The sequence below is a fragment of the Tachyglossus aculeatus genome, chromosome 25 (assembly GCF_015852505.1).
Source record: "Tachyglossus aculeatus isolate mTacAcu1 chromosome 25, mTacAcu1.pri, whole genome shotgun sequence".
NCBI classification, from domain to species: Eukaryota; Metazoa; Chordata; class Mammalia; order Monotremata; family Tachyglossidae; genus Tachyglossus; species Tachyglossus aculeatus.
The window spans coordinates 25,381,636-25,403,187 of NC_052090.1; the positions used below are offsets into that span (position 1 = coordinate 25,381,636).

Consider the following 21,552-nt stretch of genomic DNA (forward strand, 5'->3'; position numbering starts at 1 on the left):
ATTGAGCACTTACTGTGTGCAGAGCACTGGACTAAGCGCTTGGGAAGTACAAGTTGGTAACGTATAGAGACAGTCCCTACCCGACAGTGGGCTCACAGTCTAGAAGGGGGAGACAGAGAACAAAACCAAACATACTAACAAAATAAAATAAATAGAGTAGATAGGTACAATAAGATAAATAAATCAATCGTATTTATTGAGCGCTTACTGTGTGCAGAGCACTGTACTAACCGCTTGGGAAGTACAAGTTGGCAACCTATAGAAACGGTCCCTACCCAACAGTGGGCTCACAGTGCATTTATTAAGCACTTACTCTGTGCAAAGCGCTGTTCGAAGCGCTGGGGAGGTAACAAAGTGATCAGGTTGGATCAGGTTGTCCCACAGTCTTCATCCCCATTTTACAGATGATGTCACTGAGGCCCAGAGAAGTGAACTGACTTGCCCAAAGTCACACAGCTGACAATTGGCGGAGCCGGGATTTGAACCCATGAACTCTGACTCCAAAGCCCGGGCTCTTTCCACTGAGCCACGCTGCTCAGGATATGGATGTAAGTGTCGTGGGACTGAGATTAGGGCGCATATTAAGTGCTCTGCACACAGTAAGCGCTCAATAAATACGATTGATGATGATTAAGTAATAATAATAATGATGGCATCTGTTAAGTGCTTACTATGTGTCAGGCACTGTACTAAGCGCTGGGGCGGGTACAGAAGCAGCGTGGCTCAGTGGAAAGAGCCCGGGCTTTGGAGTCAGAGGTCGTGGGTTCGAATCCTGGCCCTGCCAATTGTCGGCTGGGTGACTTTGGGCGAGTCACTTGACTTCTCTGGGCCTCAGTTCCCTCATCTGGAAAATGGGGATGAAGACCGGGAGCCCCCCCGTGGGACACACTGATCGCCTTGTAACCTCCCCAGCGCTTAGAACAGGGCTTTGCACATAGTAAGCGCTTAACAAATGCCATCATTATTATTATTATTTGGAGCCAGAGGCCATGGGTTCAAATCCCAGCTCCGCCAATTGTCAGCTGGGTGACTTGGGGCGAGTCACTTCACTTCTCTGGGCCTCAATGACTTCATCTGGAAAATGGGGATGAAGACTGTGAGCCCCCCGTGGGACAACCCGATCGCCTTGTAACCTCCCCAGCGCTTAGTACAGTGCTCCGCACACAGTAAGCGCTCAATAAATACGATTGAGCGCTTACTGTGTGCAGAGCACTGGACTAAGCGCCCTAGAGGAGCGCTTGGCAAAGCCTTAGTCGGCATGAAATTCTTTTTTCGGTTTCCGTTAAAATTCATTCATTCATTCAATCGTATTTATTGAGCGCTTGCTGTGTGCAGAGCACTGTACTAAGCGCTTGGGAAGTACAAGTTGGCAACATCTAGAGACGGGCCCTACCCGACAGCGGGCTCACAGGCTAGAAGGGGGAGACACAACAAAACGAAATGATGATGATGATGATGATGATGATGATGATGATGATGATGGCATTTGTTAAGCGCTTACTATGTGCCAAGCACTGTTCTAAGCGCTGGGGAGGTTACAAGGTGATCAGGTTGTCCCACATGGGGCTCACAGTTTTCATCCCATTTTACTGATGAGGGAACTGAGGCACAGAGAAGTTAAGCGATTTGCTGACAATTGGCGGAGCCGGGATTTAATAATGATAATAATAATAATAATAATAATAATAATAATAATGGCATTTGTTAAGCACTTACTATGTGCAAAGCACTGTTCTAAGCGCTGGGGAAGTTACAATGTGATCAGGCTGTCCCACGGGGGGCTCACAATCTTAATCCCCATTTTAATAATAATAATGATGGCATTTATTAAGTGCTTACTATGTGCAATGCACTGTTCTAAGCGCTGGGGAGGTTACAAGGTGATCAGGTTGTCCCACGGGGGGCTCACAGTCTTCATCCCCATTTTAATAATAATAATAATGATGATGGCATTTATTAAGCGCTTACTATGTGCCATGCACTGTTCTAAGCGCTGGGGAGGTTACAAGGTGATCACAGTCTTCACCCCCATTTGACAGATGAAGGTCACTGAGGTCCAGAGAAGCGAAGTGACTTGCCCGGAGTCACCCAGCTGACGATTGGCAGAGCCGGGATTCGAACACATGACCTTGGGCTCTCAAACCCGGGCTCTTTCCACTGCGTCTCCCCCTTTTAGACTGTGAGCCCACTGTTGGGTAGGGACTGTCTCTATATGTTGCCAATTTGTACTTCCCAAGCGCTTAGTACAGTGCTCTGCACACAGTAAGCGCTCAATAAATACGATTGATGATTATGATGATGATGCTTCTCTACAAAGTAAGGGCTTCCTCCGTGCCGGGCTCTGTTTTGAGCGCCGGGGTGGATCCCAGCTAATCAGGTTGGCCCCAGTCCCCGTCCCACCCGGGGCTCACGGTCTTCATTTGACAGATGAGGGAACTGAAGCCCAGAGAGGTGAAGTGACCGGCCCGAGGTCACCCAGCCGAGTCGGGAGTCGAACCCAGGCCTCGGTCCCGCGTTCCCCGGTGGTGTACCGAGCGCCTAATACAGTGCTCTGCACACAGTAAGCGCTCAATAAATACGACTGAATGAATGGTGCTCCCTTGGGGCTCTGGGAAGGGGTTTCCGGGGTTGGAGGTGGTCTTCCCTTGGGGATAATAAGCCCCTCCCTCCTCTCCCTATAATAATAATAATAATAAAAATAATAATAATAATAATGGCATTTATTAAGCGCTTACTATGTGCCAAGCACCGTTCTAAGCACTGGGAAGGTTCCAAGGTGATCAGGTTGTCCCCCGGGGGGCTCCCAGTCTTCACCCCCATTTTCCAGATGAGGCAACTGAGGCCCAGAGAAGTGAAGTGACTTGCCCAAAGTCACCCAGCTGACGATTGGCGGAGCCGGGATTTGAACTCACGACCTCGGACTCCAAAGCCCGGGCTCTTTCCACTGAGCCACGCTCCCCATCCCCCCCCGCCCCACCTCCTTCCCCTCCCCACAACCCCGTCTATATGTTTGTGCAGATTTATTACTCTATTTATTTTACTTGGACATATTGACTATTCGATTTATTTTATTTTGTTACTGCTGTGCATCTAACTTTACTTCTATTTATTCTGACGACTTGACACCCGTCCACATGTTCTGTTTTGTCGTCCGTCTCCCCCTTCTAGACTGTGAGCCCGCTGTCGGGCTCTAGACGTTGCCCACTTGGACTTCCCAGGCGCTTAGTACAGTGCTCTGCACACAGTGAGCGCTCAAGAAATACGACCGAATGAACGACGATATTTGCTAAGCGCTTATTATGTGCCGAGCACTGTTCTAAGCACTGGGGGAGATACAAGGAGATCAGGTTGTCCCCCGTGGGGCTCCCAGTCTTCATCCCCATTTTCCAGATGAGGCAACTGAGGCCCAGAGAAGTGAAGTGACTGGCTCAAAGTCCCAGAGCAGTGGCAGAGCCGGGATTCGAACCCATGACCTGTGACTCCCAAGCCCGGGCTCTTTCCACTGAGCCACGCTCTCTCTCTCATGAGGGGTTACTCGGGGAGGAAGTGGTGTTCCTTCGGGGCCGCTTGTGGGAGGGGGTTACTATTATTATATTTGTGAGGCGCTTACTATGTGCCCAGCACCGTTCTAAGCGCTGGGGAGGTTACAAGGTGATCAGGTTGCCCCACGTCTTCATCCCCATTTTCCAGATGAGGAAACCGAGGCCCAGAGAAGTGAAATGACCGGCCCAAGGTCCCAGATGAGTGGAAGAGCCGGGATTAGAACCCAAGTCCGCTGGCTCCCAAGGACTATATCACAATAATAGTAATAATAATGGCATCCGTTAAGCGCTTACAGATGCTGTACTAAGCGCCGGGGTGGATTTTTAGACTGTGAGCCCACTGTTGGGTAGGGACTGTCTCTATATGTTGCCAATCTGTACTTCCCAAGCGCTTAGTCCAGTGCTCTGCACACGGTAAGCGCTCAATCAATACGATTGATGATGATGATTCGAGCCGATCGGGTGGGACGCCGTCCCCGTCCCACGTGGGGCCCGCGGCCTCCGACCCCGTTCGACGGACGGGGGAAACCGAGGCCTGTTCCCGGCCCGTTTGGCCTCCCGGCTCCTTGGGGAAAGTCGGAAAGCGCTCGAGAAAGGCACGCAACCGGCCGCACTGCAAGAACCAACGTCGTTTTAATCGGAGCAGAAACAGCGGGGAAAACCGTACGGGACACACGCCGGGGAGGTTATAAATAAGAGGAAACCTGGCGGCAAAAAGGCCTTTCACGGCAAGAGACGTTTGGGAGACAGGGCTCCGCGGGCCGTCCAAAAGGTAGCCTGCGGCGACCCGTTAATAAATAGCCTTTCGTGGAAAATGCAACTGAGCGCGGCTTAGAAAAATACCCACATCTGCGCCTTCGGGCCTCGTTTCTAAAAAAGCTTATAAATCCGACGTGTATTTATAAATGGACAGTCCCGCCCTCTCCGGTTTAAAAACGTCTGGCGGGAGCCCCTCCGGGCGTCTGAAACGCCCGTCCCGGGGGAGATATTTCCATTAGGGGAGGAAAAAACCACACGCACACCCAACAAAATCGGCTTTTCCAAGAGGCCGGAGGGGGCGAGGGCCCGTCGGACGCCGGGAGACGCAAAGCGGCTCGGGTGGGAGAACGCGCCCGTCCGGCTGGAAAAGCGTGATTAAAAAACGGGAAATAAATAAAAACGCGAGACGGGCCGTCTCCGCTTTCTCCCGCAACGCGTCTCGGCCGCCCCTCGACGGGCGGTTAAGTTTCGGCGGAAAAGGGAGAGGAAACCCACAAAAGAAACACCTTACGACGCCACCGCCGCCCCGGGAATGCGGCCCGTGGTTCCGAACCACCGGGTCGGATCCCCGGTCCGGTCTCCGCTCCCGGGAGATGGGAAAGCCGTCGAGAGGAGGGATCTCCGTTACATCATGCAGCACGTGGAAAAACGCCTCCCGACGGCGGGTCTTTCCCGACGCCCATCCGGGAGGCTCCGGGCCTGGTGCCGTCCCCTCCGCCGTGGAGGATCCCGGCCCGAGGGGTCGACTGCTTTTTCCAGGATGTTCGACGGGAGAGGGAAAGATCCCAAGCCGGACGTTGGGGCGGGATTGTGTGGACGCCGGCCTTCCCCGGCAGACCGACGACCACGCGCGGGCAGGCCGGAGCTCCGGCCTGGATTGGACTCGGCGGGCGGGCGGCGTCCTCAGGCCGTGGGGACGTGCGGGGGACTGAGGGGAGAGACAGAAACCGGACGTATATATATCTATATTATATCATCATCATCATCAATCGTATTTATTGAGCGCTTACTGTGTGCAGAGCGCTGGACTAAGCGCTTGGGAAGTCCAAGTTGGCAACACAGAGAGACAGTCCCTACCCAACAGTGGGCTCACAGTCTAAAAGGGGGAGACGGAGAACAGAACCAAACATACTAACAAAATAAAATAAATAGAATAGATAGGTACAAGTACAATAAATAAATAAATAGAGTAATAAATATGTACAAACATATGTCCATATATACAGGTGCTGTGGGGAAGGGAAGGAGGTAAGATGGGGGGGATGGAGAGGGGGACGAGGGGGAGATATATACATTATATATGTATATATGTTTGTACATATTTATCACTCTATTTATTTTACTTGTACCTATCTATTCTATTTATTTTATTTTGTTAGTATGTTTGGTTTTGTTCTCTGTCTCCCCCTTCTAGACTGTGAGCCCACTGTTGGGTAATAATAATAACGATGGTATTTGTTAAGCGCTTACTATGTGCAAAGCACTGTTCTAAGCACTATGTATATATATATATATAATATATATGTTTGTACATATTTATTACTCTATTTTTTTATTTCACTTGTACCTATCTATTCTATTTATTTTATTTTGTTAGTATGTTTGGTTTTGTTCTCTGTCTCCCCCTTCTAGACTGTGAGCCCACTGTTGGGTAATAATAATAACGATGGCATTTGTTAAGCACTTACTATGTGCAAAGCCCTGTTCTAAGCACTATGTATATATATATATATATATATATATATTATATATGTATATATGTTTGTACATATTTATTACTCTATTTATTTATTTTACTTGTACCTATCTATTCTATTTATTTTATTTTGTTAGTATCTTTGGTTTTGTTCTCTGTCTCCCCCTTCTAGACTGTGAGCCCGCTGTTGGGGAACAATAATAATGATGGTATTTGTTAAGTGCTTACTATTTGTACATATTTATTACTCTATTTTACTTGTACCTATCTATTCTATTTATTTTATTTTGTTAGTATGTTTGGCTTTGTTCTCTGTCTCCCCCTTCTAGACTGTGAGCCCACTGTTGGGTAATAATAATAACGATGGTATTTGTTAAGCGCTTACTATGTGCAAAGCACTGTTCTAAGCACTATGTATATATATATATTATATATGTATATATGTTTGTACATATTTATTACTCTATTTATTTATTTATTTTACTTGTACCTATCTATTCTATTTATTTTATTTAGTTAGTATGTTTGGTTTTGTTCTCTGTCTCCCCCTTCTAGACTGTGAGCCCGCTGTTGGGTAACAATAATAATGATGGTATTTGTTAAGTGCTTACTATTTGTACATATTTATTACTCTATTTTACTTGTACCTATCTATTCTATTTATTTTATTTTGTTAGTATGTTTGGCTTTGTTCTCTGTCTCCCCCTTCTAGACTGTGAGCCCACTGTTGGGTAATAATAATAACGATGGTATTTGTTAAGCGCTTACTATGTGCAAAGCACTGTTCTAAGCACTATGTATATATATATATTATATATGTATATATGTTTGTACATATTTATTACTCTATTTATTTATTTATTTTACTTGTACCTATCTATTCTATTTATTTTATTTAGTTAGTATGTTTGGTTTTGTTCTCTGTCTCCCCCTTCTAGACTGTGAGCCCGCTGTTGGGTAACAATAATAATGATGGTATTTGTTAAGTGCTTACTATTTGTACATATTTATTACTCTATTTTACTTGTACCTATCTATTCTATTTATTTTATTTAGTTAGTATGTTTGGTTTTGTTCTCTTGTCTCCCCCTTCTAGACTGTGAGCCCGCTGTTGGGTAATAATGATAACGATGGTATTTGTTAAGCGCTTACTATGTGCAAAGCCCCGTTCCAAGCACTGGGGAGATACAAGGTGATCAGGTTGTCCCACCGGGGGCTCACAGTCTTCATCCCCATTTTCCAGAGGAGGGAACTGAGGCCCAGAGAAGTGAAGTGACTCGCCCAAAGTCACCCAGCTGACAAGTGGCGGAGCTGGGATTTGAACCCATGACCTCCGACTCCAAAGCCCGGGCTCTTTCCGCTGCTTCTCTGGGTAGGGACGGTCTCTAGGTGTTGCCAGCTTGGACTTCCCAAGCGCTTAGTCCAGTGCTCTGCACACAGTAAGCGCTCAGTAAGTACGATTGATTGATTGATTGACGGCGACCTTGGGGGGCCGGGGTCGCCCTTCCGCCCTCCGGCCCCCCGCGGTCGACCCCCGGGGACGGGGCCTTACCTGGCCGAGGCCCGGTCAGGTGAGGAAGTGAACGATGAGGATGGCCACCCCGACGTTGAGCAGCATGACCAGGACGATGACCACAGAGTTGGGGCCCTGGGGAGCCAAATAGACGACACTGTCATCCCGGGGCGGCGGTTCGCGGGCTGTGAGCCCGCCGTCGGGTAGCGGCCGTCTCTAGATGTTGCCAACTTGGACTCCCCAAGCGCTTAGTCCAGTGCTCTGCACACAGCAAGCGCTCAATAAATACGATGGATTGACTGGATGGTCACGGCGTACCCTCCTAAGCGCTCAGTACAGTGCCCTGCCCACAGCGTGGCACGGTGGCTACGGCCCGGGAGCCAGAGAGGTCGTGGCTCTGCCACTCGTCTGCTCCTTGACCTCTCTCTGGGCCTCAGTGACCTCTTCTGGAAAACAATCAGTCAATCAATCGTATTTATTGAGCGCTTACTGAGGGCAGAGCACTGGACTAAGCGCTTGGGAAGTCCAAGTTGGCAACATAATAATAATAATGGCATTTATTAAGCGCTTACTATGTGCAAGGCACTGTTCTAAGCTCTGGGGGTATACAAGGTGATCAGGTTGTCCCACATGGGGCTCACAATCTTCATCCCCATTTTACAGCTGAGGGAACTGAGGCCCGGAGAAGTTAAGTGACTTGCCCAAAGTCACACAGCTGACAAGTGGCAGAGCCAGGATTCGAACCCATGACCTCTGGCTCCAAAGTCCGTGCTCTTTCCACTGAGCCACGCTGCTTCTAGAGACGGTCCCTACCCGACAGTGGGCTCACAGTCTAGAAGGATGAAACTTGTCAGCTGTGTGACCTTGGCAAGCCACCTAACTTCTCTGTGCCTCAGTGACCTCATTTGTAAAATGGGGATTAAGACTGTGAGCCCCCAGTGGGACAACCTGATCACCTCATAGCCAGCGCTTAGAACAGGGCTTTGCACATAGTAAGCGCTTAACAAATACCACCGTTATTATTATTATTATTATTATAATGGCAGCATTCGTTAAGCGCTTACTATGTGCAAAGCACTGTTCTAAGCGCTGGGGGGGATACAAGGTGATCAGGTTGTCCCACAGGGGGCTCACAGTCTTCACCCCCATTTGACAGATGAGGTCACTGAGGCTCAGAGAATAATAATAATAATAATTAATAATAATAATGATGGCATTTGTTAAGCACTTACTATGTGCCAAGCACTGTTCTAAGCGCTGGGGGGGGGGGGGGGATACAAGGTGATCAGGTTGTCCCCCGGGGGGCTCCCAGTCTTCATCCCCATTTTCCAGATGAGGGAACTGAGGCCCAGAGAAGTGAAGTGACTCGCCCAGGGTCACACAGCAGACATGTGGCGGAGCTGGGATTCGAACCCATGACCTCTGACTCCCAAGCCCGGGCTCTTTCCACTGAGCCACGCTGCTTCTCTCTGACTGTGAGCCCCATGGGGGACGGGGACTGTGTCTAACCTGATCTGCTTCTATCCATCCCTGCGCTTATCATCATCAATCGTATTTATTGAGCGCTTACTGTGTGCAGAGCACTGGACTAAGCGCTTGGGAAGTACAAGTTGGCAACACATAGAGACGGTCCCTACCCAACAGTGGGCTTACTACAGTGCCCGTCACTTCGTAAGCACCTAAATGCCCCAATTATTATTATGATGACAGTAAACTCTTCCAAGCACTTGGTACAGTATTTTGGCCACAGGAAGTGCTCAATAGATACGACCAAATGACAATTCAGTTCATTCAATTGTATTTATTGAGCGCTTCCTGTGGGCAGAGCACTGTACTAAGCGCTTGGGACAGGACAATAAGAGAAGCAGCGTAGCTCAGTGGAAAGAGCCCGGGCTTTGGAGTCAGAGGTCAAGGGTTCTAATCCCGGCTCCGACAACTGTCAGCTGTGTGACTTCGGGCAAGTCACTTCACTTCTCTATGCCTCAGTTCCCTCATCTGTAAAATGGGGATGAAGACTGGGAGCCCCCCATGGGACAACCTGATCACCTTGTAACCTCCCCAGCCCTTAGAACAGTGCTTTGCACATAGTAAGCGCTTAATAAATGCCATCATTATTATTACAATAAGTGCTCAATAAATACAATTGAATGAATGAATGAATAAATAAGACTGTGAGCCCACCGTGGGACAGCCTGATCACCCTGTAACCTCCCCAGCGCTTAGAACAGTGCTTGGCACATAGTAAGCGCTTAATAAATGCCATCATTATTATCATTATCTGTGCCTCAGTGACCTCATCTATAAAATGAGGATTAAGACTGTGAGCCCGCCGTGGGACAACCTGATCGCCTTGTAACCTCCCCAGTGCTTAGAACAGTGCTTTGCACATAGTAAGCGCTTAACAAATACCATTATTATTATTATTATTATTATTTGGTGAGAAGGTGGGCAGAGGGGTGGGCGACCTTGGGCGGAGGCGGCCCAAGCTGGATGGCAGAGCACTGTACTAAACACTTGGGAGCGTGCAGTATACTGTGAGCCCACTGTTGGGTAGGGACCGTCTCTAGATGTTGCCAACGTGGACTTCCCAAGCGCTTAGTCCAGTGCTCTGCACACAGGAAGCGCTCAATAAATACGATTGACTGATTGATTCTAGACTGTGAGCCCACTGTCAGGTAGGGACCGTCTCTAGATGTTGCCAACATGGACTTCCCAAGCGCTTAGTCCAGTGCTCTGCACACAGGAAGCGCTCAATAAATATGACTGATTGATTGACTGATTGATTGATTCTAGACTGTGAGCCCACTTTTGGGTAGGGACTGTCTCTGTGTGTTGCCAACTTTAACTTCCCAAGCACTTAGTCCAGTGCTCTGCACACAGGAAGCGCTCAATAAATACGATCGATTGATTGATTGATTCTAGACTGTGAGCCCACTGTTGGGTAGGGACCGTCTCTAGATGTTGCCAACGTGGACTTCCCAAGCGCTTAGTCCAGTGCTCTGCACACAGGAAGCGCTCAATAAATACGATTGACTGATTGATTCTAGACTGTGAGCCCACTGTCAGGTAGGGACCGTCTCTAGATGTTGCCAACATGGACTTCCCAAGCGCTTAGTCCAGTGCTCTGCACACAGGAAGCGCTCAATAAATATGACTGATTGATTGACTGATTGATTGATTCTAGACTGTGAGCCCACTTTTGGGTAGGGACTGTCTCTGTGTGTTGCCAACTTTAACTTCCCAAGCACTTAGTCCAGTGCTCTGCACACAGGAAGCGCTCAATAAATACGATTGACTGATTGATTGATTCTAGACTGTGAGCCCACTGTTGGGTAGGGACCGTCTCTAGATGTTGCCAACGTGGACTTCCCAAGTGCTTAGTCCAGTGCTCTGCACACAGGAAGCGCTCAATAAATACGATCGATTGATTGATTGATTCTAGACTGTGAGCCCACTGTTGGGTAGGGACCGTCTCTAGATGTTGCCAACATGGACTTCCCAAGCGCTTAGTCCAGTGCTCCGCACACAGGAAGCGCTCAATAAATACGACTGACTGATTGATTGACTCTAGACTGTGAGCCCACTGTCGGGTAGGGACCGTCTCTAGATGTTGCCAACGTGGACTTCCCAGGCGCTTAGTCCAGTGCTCTGCACACAGGAAGCGCTCAATAAATACGATTGACTGATTAATTGATTCTAGGCTGTGAGCCCACTGTCGGGTAGGGACCGTATCTAGATGTTGCCAACGTGGACTTCCCAAGCGCTCAGTCCAGTGCTCTGCACACAGGAAGCGCTCAATAAATACGACTGATTGATTCTAGACTGTGAGCCCACTGTTGGGTAGGGACTGTCTCTATGTGTTGCCAACTTGGACTACCCAAGCGTTTAGTCCAGTGCTCTGCACACACGAAGCGCTCAATAAATACGATTGACTGATTGATTGATTCTAGACTGTGAGCCCACCGTCGGGTAGGGACCGTCTCTAGATGTTGCCAACGTGGACTTCCCAAGCGCTTAGTCCAGTGCCCTGCACACAGGATTGATTGATACGACTGAGGAAGTGCTCAATAAATACAATTGATTGATTGATACGACTGAATGAATGATTGATCGATACGGCACACAGGAAGCGCTCAATAAATACGACTGGTTGATCGATTGAGTGAACTGACCTTGATTGATTGATTGATTGATTGATAAATGCGACTGAATAATGAGTGAACTGACCGGGTTGACCTCCCTGTCCACGGGGGGTGAGCCATTGCGGGCCGGACTCTTGGCCGTCGACAGCTCGGACGCCCTGGCCCGCGGGACGGGGCCTTCCTGGACGGGCGGACGGGGCGCGGCCTTGGCCGGGGGCGTCCGGTGCGGCGGGCCGGCGGGCGGGGGGCCGGGGGCGGCCACCCCATCGTCGTCCTCGGGCGCGGGTTGCGGGGCGCCGACCTTCACGTAGTAGCCGTGGTACTGGGCGTGCAGCTGGCCGTCGCCCGGGCCGGAGGGATTATGGCGGCCCGCGTACTTGGAGGCCGCCGCGGGCGACGGAGCGGGCCTGGGGTTGGGCCTCTTGGCGGCGGGGGGCTTGGGGCTGGGCTGCGGCGAGCTGGGGGGCGTCGTGCCTTTCCGGTAGAAGTGGGGGGACTCCTCGGGGGAGGCGGCCTTCTCGGGGACGCCGTCCTCGGCCTGCCCTTCGGGGCCGCCGACCTCCTCCGGGACCCTCTGCTTGATGTAATCGGGGCCTCGAAGAAGAATAATAACGTCATCATCATCGTCAATCGTACTGATTGAGCGCTTACCGTGTGCAGAGCACTGGACTAAGCGCTCGGGAAGTCCAAGTTTGGCAACGTCTAGAGACGGGCCCTATCCAACGGCGGGCTCGAAGTCTAAAAGGGGGAGACGGACAACAAAACCAAACATACTAACAAAATAAAAAATAGAATGGATAGGTACAAGTAAAATAGAGTAATAAATAGGTACAAGCATATATACATCTATACAGGTGCTGTGGGGAAGGGAAGGAGGTAAGATGGGGGGATGGAGAGGGGGACGAGGGGGAGAGGATGTTGGCGTTTGTTAATAATAATAATAATTTTGGTATTTGTGAAGCGCTTACTATGTGCAAAGCACTGTTCTAAGCGCTGGGGGGGATACAAAAGTGATCAGGTTTTTCCATGTGGGGCTCATAGTCTCAATCCCCATTTTACAGATCAGGTAACGGAGGCCCAGAGGAGTGAAGTGACTTGCCCAAAGTCACACAGCTGACAAGCAGTGGAGCTGGGATTTGAACCCACGGCCTCTGGCTCCCAAGCCCGGGCTCTTTCCGTTGAGCCACGCTGTTAAGCGCTTACTAGGTGCCAAGCACCGTTCTAAGCGCTGGGGCGGATACGAGGTCATCAGGTTGTCCCACGGGGGGCTCACGGTCTTCACCCCCATTTGACAGATGAGGGGACTGAGGCCCAGAGAAGTGAAGTGACTTGCCCAGGGTCACCCAGCTGACAAGTGGCGGGGCCGGGATTTGAACCCGTGACCTCTAACTCCAAAGCCCGGGCTCTTTCCACTGAGCCACGCTGCTTCCGGGGACAGAGGCGGTCAGGCCCGTCTCCTCCCAGGAGCCTTCCCTGACTGTGCCCTCCGTCCCCCTTCTCCCGCCCCCTCTTCCCCCCTCCCAGCCCTACACCGCTTAATAATAATAATAATAATAATGATAATAATAGTATTTGTCAGAGTGCTTAGAACAGTGCTTTGCACTTAGTAAGTGCTTAATAAATGCCATTATTATTATTATTATTTGTTAAGTGCCAAGCGCTAAGCGCTTGGGGTAGACTGGGTTGCCCCATGCGGGGTTCCCAGTCTTCATCCCCATTTTACAGATGGGGTCACTGAGGCACGGAGAAGTGGCGTGGCTCGCCCAAAGTCACCCAGCTGACAAGCGGCGGAGGCGGCATTAGAACCCAAGACTTCTGACTCCCAAGCCCGGGCTTTTTCCACTGAGCCACGCTGCTTCTCACTTAGGTCCGCCTCTGTCATTTATTTATTTCTATTATTAATAATAATAATAATAATAATAATGACATTTATTAAGCGCTTACTATGTGCATGGCACTGTTCTAAGCGCTGGGGAGGTTACAAGGTGATCAGGCTGTCCCATGGGGGACTTACAGTCTTAATCCCCATTTTACAGATGAGGGAACTGAGGCCCAGAGAAGTGAAGTGACTTGCCCGAAGTCACACAGCTGACAATTGGCAGAGCTGGGATTCGAACCCATGACCTCGGACTCCAAAGCCCGGGCTCTTTCCACTGAGCTGTCTCCCCATCTCGACTGACTGTGAGCCCCCCGTGGGACAACCTGATCACGTTGTAGCCACCCCAGCGCTTAGAACAGTGCTTCGTACATAGTAAGCGCTTAACAAATGCCATCATTATTATTATTATTAACAAATGCCATCATCATCATCATTATTATTATTATAAGTACACTGTGGGCAGGGAATGTGTCTATTTATTGTCGTACTGTCCTCTCCCAAGCGTTTAGTACAGTGCTCCGCAACAGTAAGCGCTCCGTAAATACGACTGACTGATCTCTAGACTGTCAGCTCATCGTGGGCAGGGGACGTGCCTGCTTACTGTCTGAGCGTCCTCTCCCCAGCGCTTAGACCATTCATTCACTCACTCAATCGTATTTATTGAGCGCTTACTGTGTGCAGAGCACTGTACTAAGCGCTTGGCAAGTACAATTCGGAAACAGAGAGAGGCAATCCCTGCCCACAATGGGCTCACGGTCTAGAAGCGGGGAGACAGCAAAATACGTAAACAGGCATCAATAGCATCGATATAAACAGAATTACAGATATATGTACACATCAAAACGAGAACCCAGGCATTAATATAAATAAATAGAATTCACTCAATCGTATTTATTGAGCGCTTACTGTGTGCAGAGCACTGGACTGAGCGCTTGGCAAGTACAATTCGGGAACAGAGGCAATCGTATTTATTAATAATCATCATCAATTGTATTTATTGAGCGCTTACTATGTGCAGAGCACTGTACTAAGCGCTTGGCAAGTACAATTCGGAAACAGAGAGCGGCAATCGTATTTATTAATAATCATCATCAATTGTATTTATTGAGCGCTTACTGTGTGCAGAGCACTGTACTAAGCGCTTGGGAAGTACAAATTGGCAACATAATAATGATGGTCTTTATTAAGCGCTTCCTATGTGCAAAGCACTGTCAGGTTTACTGAGCGCTTCCTGTGTGCAGAGCACTGTACTAAGCGCTTGGGAAGTACAATTCGGAAACAGAGAGCGGCAACCGTATTTATTAATAATCATCATCAATTGTATTTATTGAGCGCTTACTGTGTGCAGAGCACTGTACTAAGCGCTTGGGAAGTACAAATTGGCAACATAATAATGATGGCCTTTATTAAGCGCTTCCTATGTGCAAAGCACTGTCAGGTTTACTGAGCGCTTCCTGTGTGCAGAGCACTGTACTAAGCGCTTGGGAAGTACAATTCGGAAACAGCGGCAATCGTATTTATTAATAATCATCATCAATTGTATTTATTGAGCGCTTACTATGTGCAGAGCACTGTACTAGGCGCTTGGGAAGTACAAATTGGCAACATAATAATGATGGCCTTTATTAAGCGCTTCCTATGTGCAAAGCACTGTCAGATTTACTGAGCGCTTCCTGTGTGCAGAGCACTGTACTAAGCGCTTGGGAAGTCCAAGTCGGCCACATCTAGAGACGTCCCTACCCGACAGCGGGCTCACAGTCTAGAAGCGGGAGACGGGCGACGAAACAAAACATATTAACGGAATAAAATAAATAGAAGAGGAAACATGTACAAGACGCAGTAAGCGCTCAATAAATAGGAGCGATCCGTGGCAGATGGCACCCAGTGACTTCCTCCGGGTCACCAACCCGGAACGGGGGCGGGAGAAGGTGGTGAGTTTTGGTTGAAAACAGGAAGAGTGAAATTCGCACCATGGGCCACAGACCTTTGTTCAGCTGCAGGGTGGGGTGGGGACCGTGTCTGATCAGAGAATATGTCTCTATATGTTGCCAACTTGTACTTCCCAAGCGCTTAGTACAGTGCCCTGCACACGTAAGTGCTCAATAAGTACGACTGAGTGAATGAATGACTTCAATCAGATAATAATAATAGTGGTATTGGTTAAGCGCTTACTATGTCCGTGCCGCAGACTGTGAGCCCACTGTCGGGTAGGGACCGTCTCTATATGTTGCCAACTTGGACTTCCCAAGCGCTCAGTACAGTGCCCTGCACACGTAAGCGCTCAATAAATACGACTGAATGAATGAATGACTTCAATCAGATAATAATAACGATAATAATAACAGTGGTATTGGTTAAGCGCTTACTATGTCCCCCCCGCAGACTGTGAGCCCACTGTCGGGTAGGGACCGTCTCTATATGTTGCCAACTTAGACTCCCCAAGCGCTTAGTACAGTGCTCTGCACACAGTAAGCGCTCAATAAATACGATTGAATGAATGAATGCCAGGCACTGTACTAAGCGCTGAGGTGGATACCATCACAGGCTTTGGAGTCAGAGGTCATGGGTTCAAATCCCGGCCCCGTCAATTGTCAGCTGGGTGACTTTGGGCGAGTCACTTCACTTCTCTGGGCCACAGTGACCTCATCTGGAAAATGGGGATGAAGACTGTGAGCCCTCCATGGGACAACCTCATCACCTTGTAACCTCCCCAGCGCTTAGAACAGTGCTTGGCACATAGTAAACGCTTAATAAAACGCCAATATTATTATTATTATTAAAATGGGGATTAAGATTGTGAGCCCCCCGTGGGACAACCTGATCACCTTGTAACCTCCCCAGCGCTTAGAACAGGGCTTGGTGCATAGTAAGCGCTTAACAAATGCCATCATCATTATTATTATTTGGAGTCAGAGGCCATGGGTTCAAATCCCGGCTCCGCCAATTGTCAGCTGTGCGACTTTGGACGAGTCACTTCACCTCTCTGTGCCTCAGTGACCTCGTCTGTAAAACAGGGATGAAGACTGTGAGTCCCCCGTGGGACAACCTGGTAACCTTGGAACCTCCCCAGCGCTTAGAACAGTGCTTTGCATATAGTAAGCGCTTAATAAAAACGCCATTATTATTATTAAAGAGCCCGGGCTTTGGAGTCAGAGGCCATGGGTTCAAATCCCGGCTCCGCCAATTGTCACTGGGTGACAATTCACTGGGTGACAAAGTCACTGGGTGACTTTGGGTAAGTCACTTCACTTCTCTGTGCCTCACTTCTCTCATCTGTAAAATGGGGATGAAGACTGGGAGCCCCCCGTGGGACAACCTGATCACCTTGTAACCTCCCCAGCGCTTAGAACAGTGCTTGATGCATAGTAAGCGCTTAACAAATGCCATCATCATTATTATTATTTGGAGTCAGAGGTCATGGGTTCAAATCCCGGCTCTGCCAATTGTTGGCTGGGTGACTTTGGGCGAGTCGCTCCACTTCTCTGGGCCTCAGTTACCTCGTCTGTAAAACAGGGATGAAGACTGGGAGCCCCACAGGGGACAACCTGATGACCTTGGAACCTCCCCAGCGCTTAGAGCGGTGCTTTGCACGTAGGAAGCGCTTAACAAATAGCATTATTATTAGGAACAAGTACCTTTCCCACATTCCAAAGCGCTGGTTTCTATAACGGGAATAGGAGTGGCGGTATTTCGGAGGGGAAGATGGGGCCGGACCGGCCAACCCATCCGCCCGGCCCGTCTCCATCCCGGACTCTTCCCGCCTCGCCCCGGCCCGTCCCATACAGTCCCCCGTCCCCCGGTGGGGTGGGTACCTGGTTGATAGAAGTTGGGGGCCAGTTCCTTGGCTACTGCCCGGGCGATGTTGCACTCCTGGATGGCGGCCTGGGCGGCCTGGTCAGCGGCGTCGGCCTTCGCCCTGGCGTGGGCAGTCCTGGGGACGGAGCCAGTCATTCATTCCATCGTATTTATTGAGCGCTTACTGGGTGCAGAGCACTGTACTAAGCGCTTGGGAAGCCCAATTTGGCAACGTCTAGAGACGGTCCCTACCCAACAGCGAGCACACAATCTAGAAGTCTACTTTGTATCTCCTTCGGCGCTTAGAACAGTGCTTCGCACGTAGTAAGTGCTTAACAAATCCCATCCTTTTCATTATCATCATTACTATTATAGAACGTCTCTTTTTTATTCATTCATTCAGTCATATTTATTGAGCACTTACTGTGTGCAGAGCACTGGATTAAGCGCTTGGGAAGTCCAAGTTGGCAACGTCTAGAGACGGTCCCTACCCAACAGCGGGCTCACAGTCTAGAGGTCTACTTTGTATCTCCCTCAGCGCTTAGAACAGTGCTTCGCAGTGTGAGCCCACTGTTGGGTAGGGACCGTCTCTAGATGTTGCCACTTGGACTTCCCAAGCGCTTAGTCCAGTGCTCTGCACACAGTAAGCGCTCAATAAATATGATTGATTGATAGTAAGTGCTTAACAAATCCCATCCTTTTTATTATTATCATTACTATTGTAGAACGTCTCTTTTTTCATCCATTCATTCCATCATATTTATTGAGCGCTTACTTTGTGCAGAGCACTGGACTAAGCGCTTGGGAAGTCCAAGTTGGCAACATCTAGAGGCGGTCCCTACCCAACATTCATTCATTCATTCATTCCATCGTATTTATTGAGCGCTTACTGTGTGCAGAGCACTGGACTAAGCGCTTGGGAAGTCCAAGTTGGCAACATCTAGAGACGGTCCCTACCCAACATTCATTCATTCATTCATTCCACCGTATTTATTGAGCGCTTACTGTGTGCAGAGCACTGGACTAAGCGCTTGGGAAATACAAGTTGGCAACATCTAGAGGCAGTCCCTACCCAACATTCATTCATTCATTCACTCCATCGTATTTTTTGAGCGCTTACTGTGTGCAGAGCACTGGACTAAGCGCTTGGGAAGTCCAAGTTGGCAACATCTAGAGACGGTCCCTACCCGACAACGGGCACACAATCTAGAGGTCTGCTTTGTATCTCCCTCAGCGCTTAGAACAGTGCTTTGTACATAGTAAGTGCTTAACAAATCCCATCCTTTTCATTATTATCATTACTATTATAGAACGTCTCTTTTTTAATTCATTCATTCAATCGTATTTATTGAGCGCTTACTGTGTGCACAGCACTGGACTAAGCGCTTGGGAAGTCCAAGTTGGCAACGTCTAGAGACGGTACCTACCCAACAGCGGGCTCACAGTCTAGAGGTCTGCTTTGTATCTCCCTCAGCGCTTAAAACAGTGCTTCGCACGTAGTAAGTGCTTAACAAATCCCATCCTTTTCATTATTATCATTACTATTATAGAACGTCTCTTTTTTATTCATTCATTCAGTCATATTTATTGAGCACTTACTGTGTGCAGAGCACTGGACTAAGCGCTTGGGAAGTCCAAGTTGGCAACGTCTAGAGACGGTCCCTACCCGACAACGGGCTCACAGTCCAGAGGTCTGCTTTGTATCTCCCTCAGCGCTTAAAACAGTGCTTCGCACATAGTAAGTGCTTAACAAATACCATCCTTTTTATTATTATCAGTACTATTATAGAGTGTATTTTTTTCATTCATTCATTCAGTCGTATTTATCGAGCGCTTACCGTGTGCAGAGCACCGGACTAAGCGCTTGGGAAGTCCAAGTTGGCAACATCTAGAGACGGTCCCTACCCGACAGCGGGCTCACAGTCTAGAAGGGGGAGGCAGACGACAAAACAAAACATATTCACAAAATAAAATAAATGGAATAAATATGTACAAATAAAATAAATAGAGTAATAAATACGTTCAAACATATATACAGGTGCTGTGGGGAGGGGAAGGAGGAGATGGGGGGACAAGGCCGAGCGTCCGACTCAAACGTGTCCCACTGTTCCCGACTTAGAGAAGCAGTGTGGTTCAGTGGAAAGAGCCCGGGCTTGTGAGTCATTCATTCATTCCGTCGTATTTATTGAGCGCTTACTGTGTGCGGAGCACTGGACTAAGCGCTTGGGAGGACGGTTGAGCGCTTACTGTGTGGACTAAGCGCTTGGGAAGTCCAAGTTGGCAACATCTAGAGACGGTCCCTACCCGACAATGGGCTCACAGTCTAGAAGGGGGAGATGGACGAGAAAACAAAACATGTGAGCCATCAGAATAAATAGAAGTAAAGCTAGATGCACATCATTAATAAAATAAAATAAAATAAAATAAAATAAAATCAGAGGTCGTGGGTTCCAATCCCAGCTCCGCCACTTAATAATGATAATGATGGTCTTTGTTAAGCGCTTACTATGTGCCAAGCAGTGTTCTAAGCACTGGGGAGGTTACAAGGTGATCAGGTTGTCCCACGTGGGGCTCACAGTCTTCATCCCCATTTGACAGATGAGGTCACTGAGGCACAGAGAAGTGAAGTGACTTTTTACTGGTATTTGTTAAGCGCTTACTATGTGCAAAGCGCTATTCTAAGCTCTGGGGAGGTTACAAGGTGATCAGGTTGTCCCACGTGGGGCTCACAGTCTTCATCCCCATTTTACAGATGAGGTCACTGAGGCCCAGAGAAGTGAAGTGACTTTTTACTGGTATTTGTTAAGCGCTTACTATGTGCAAAGCACTATTCTAAGTGCTGGGGAGGTTCCAAGGTGATCAGGTTGTCCCACGGGGGGCTCACAGTCTTCATCCCCATTTTACAGACGAGGTCACTGAGGCCCAGAGAAGTGAAGTAACTTTTTTTTTTAATGGTATTTGTTAAGCGCTTACTATGAGCCAAGCCCTGTTCTAAGCGCTGGGGAGGTTACAAGGTGATCAGGTTGTCCCGCGGGGGGCTCACAGTCTCCATCCCCATTTTCCAGATGAGGGAACTGAGGCCCAGACAAATGAAGTGAAGAAGCGTGGGTCAGTAGTCAATCAATCAATCAATCAATCGTATTTATTGAGCGCTTACTATGTGCAGAGCACTGTACTAAGCGCTTGGGAAGTACAAATTGGCATCACATAGAGACAGTCCCTACCCAACAGTGGGCTCACAGTCTAAAAGAGATGGGAAAGGATGCCATTGTTATTATTATTCTCTGTGCCTCAGTGACCTCATCTGTAAAATGGGGATGAAGACTGTGAGCCCCCTGTGGGACAGCCTGATCACCTTGTAACCTACTCTGCGCTTAGAACAGTGCTTGGCACATAGTAAGCACTGAACAAATGCCATCATTATTATTATTCTCTGTGCCTCAGTTCCCTCATCTGTCAAATGGGGATAAAGACTGTGAGCCCCGCAAGGGGACAACCTGATCACCTTGTAACCTACCCAGCGCTTAGAACAGCGCTTGGCACATAGTAAGCACTTAACAAATGTCATCGTTATTATTATTCTCTGTGCCTTAGTGACCTCATCTGTCAAATGGGGATGAAGACTGTGCGCCCCATGTGAGACAACCTGATCACCTTGTATCTACACCAGCGCTTAGAACAGTGCTTGGCACATAGTAAGTGCTTAACAAATGCCATCATTATCATTATTCTCTGGGCCTCAGTTCCCTCATCTGTCAAATGGGGATGAAGACTGTGAGCCCCCCGTGGGACAACCTGATCACCTTGTATCTACCCCAGCGCTTAGAACAGTGCTTGGCACATAGTAAGCGCTTAACAAATGCCATCATTATCATTATTCTCTTGTGCCTCAGTTCCCTCGTCTGTCAAATGGGGATGAAGACTGTGAGGCCCACAGGGGACAACCTAATCACCTTGTAACCTCCCCAGCGCTTAGAACAGTGCTTGGCACATAGTAAGCGCTTAACAAATGCCATCATTATTATCATTCTCTGGGCCTCAGTGACCTCATCTGTCAAATGGGGATGAAGACTTTGAGCCCCACGTGGGACAGCCTGATCACCTTGTAATCTCCCCAGCGCTTACAACAGTGCTTGGCACATAGTAAGCGCTTAACAAGTACCATCATTACTGTTATTATCCTTGATTGCCCCTCCGCTGACCCAGCCCGGACCACCCAACCCCCC

The 21,552-nt window shown here is 48.8% G+C and overlaps 1 protein-coding gene across 1 annotated transcript in view; it reads right to left on the reverse strand.

Moving 5' to 3' along the window:
* Nucleotides 1-5,145: 5,145 nt before the first annotated feature.
* JPH1 (junctophilin 1) overlaps nt 5,146-21,552 on the reverse strand; it is a 69,251-nt gene continuing 52,844 nt past the window's right edge. The window contains exons 3-6 of the mRNA XM_038766636.1: nt 17,344-17,462; nt 11,738-12,246; nt 7,550-7,645; nt 5,146-5,229 (exon numbers count right to left, since the gene is read on the reverse strand). Coding sequence (XP_038622564.1) covers nt 7,565-7,645; nt 11,738-12,246; nt 17,344-17,462 — 709 coding nt within the window. The 3' untranslated portion in view covers nt 5,146-5,229; nt 7,550-7,564. The remainder of the gene's footprint in view (nt 5,230-7,549; nt 7,646-11,737; nt 12,247-17,343; nt 17,463-21,552) is intronic.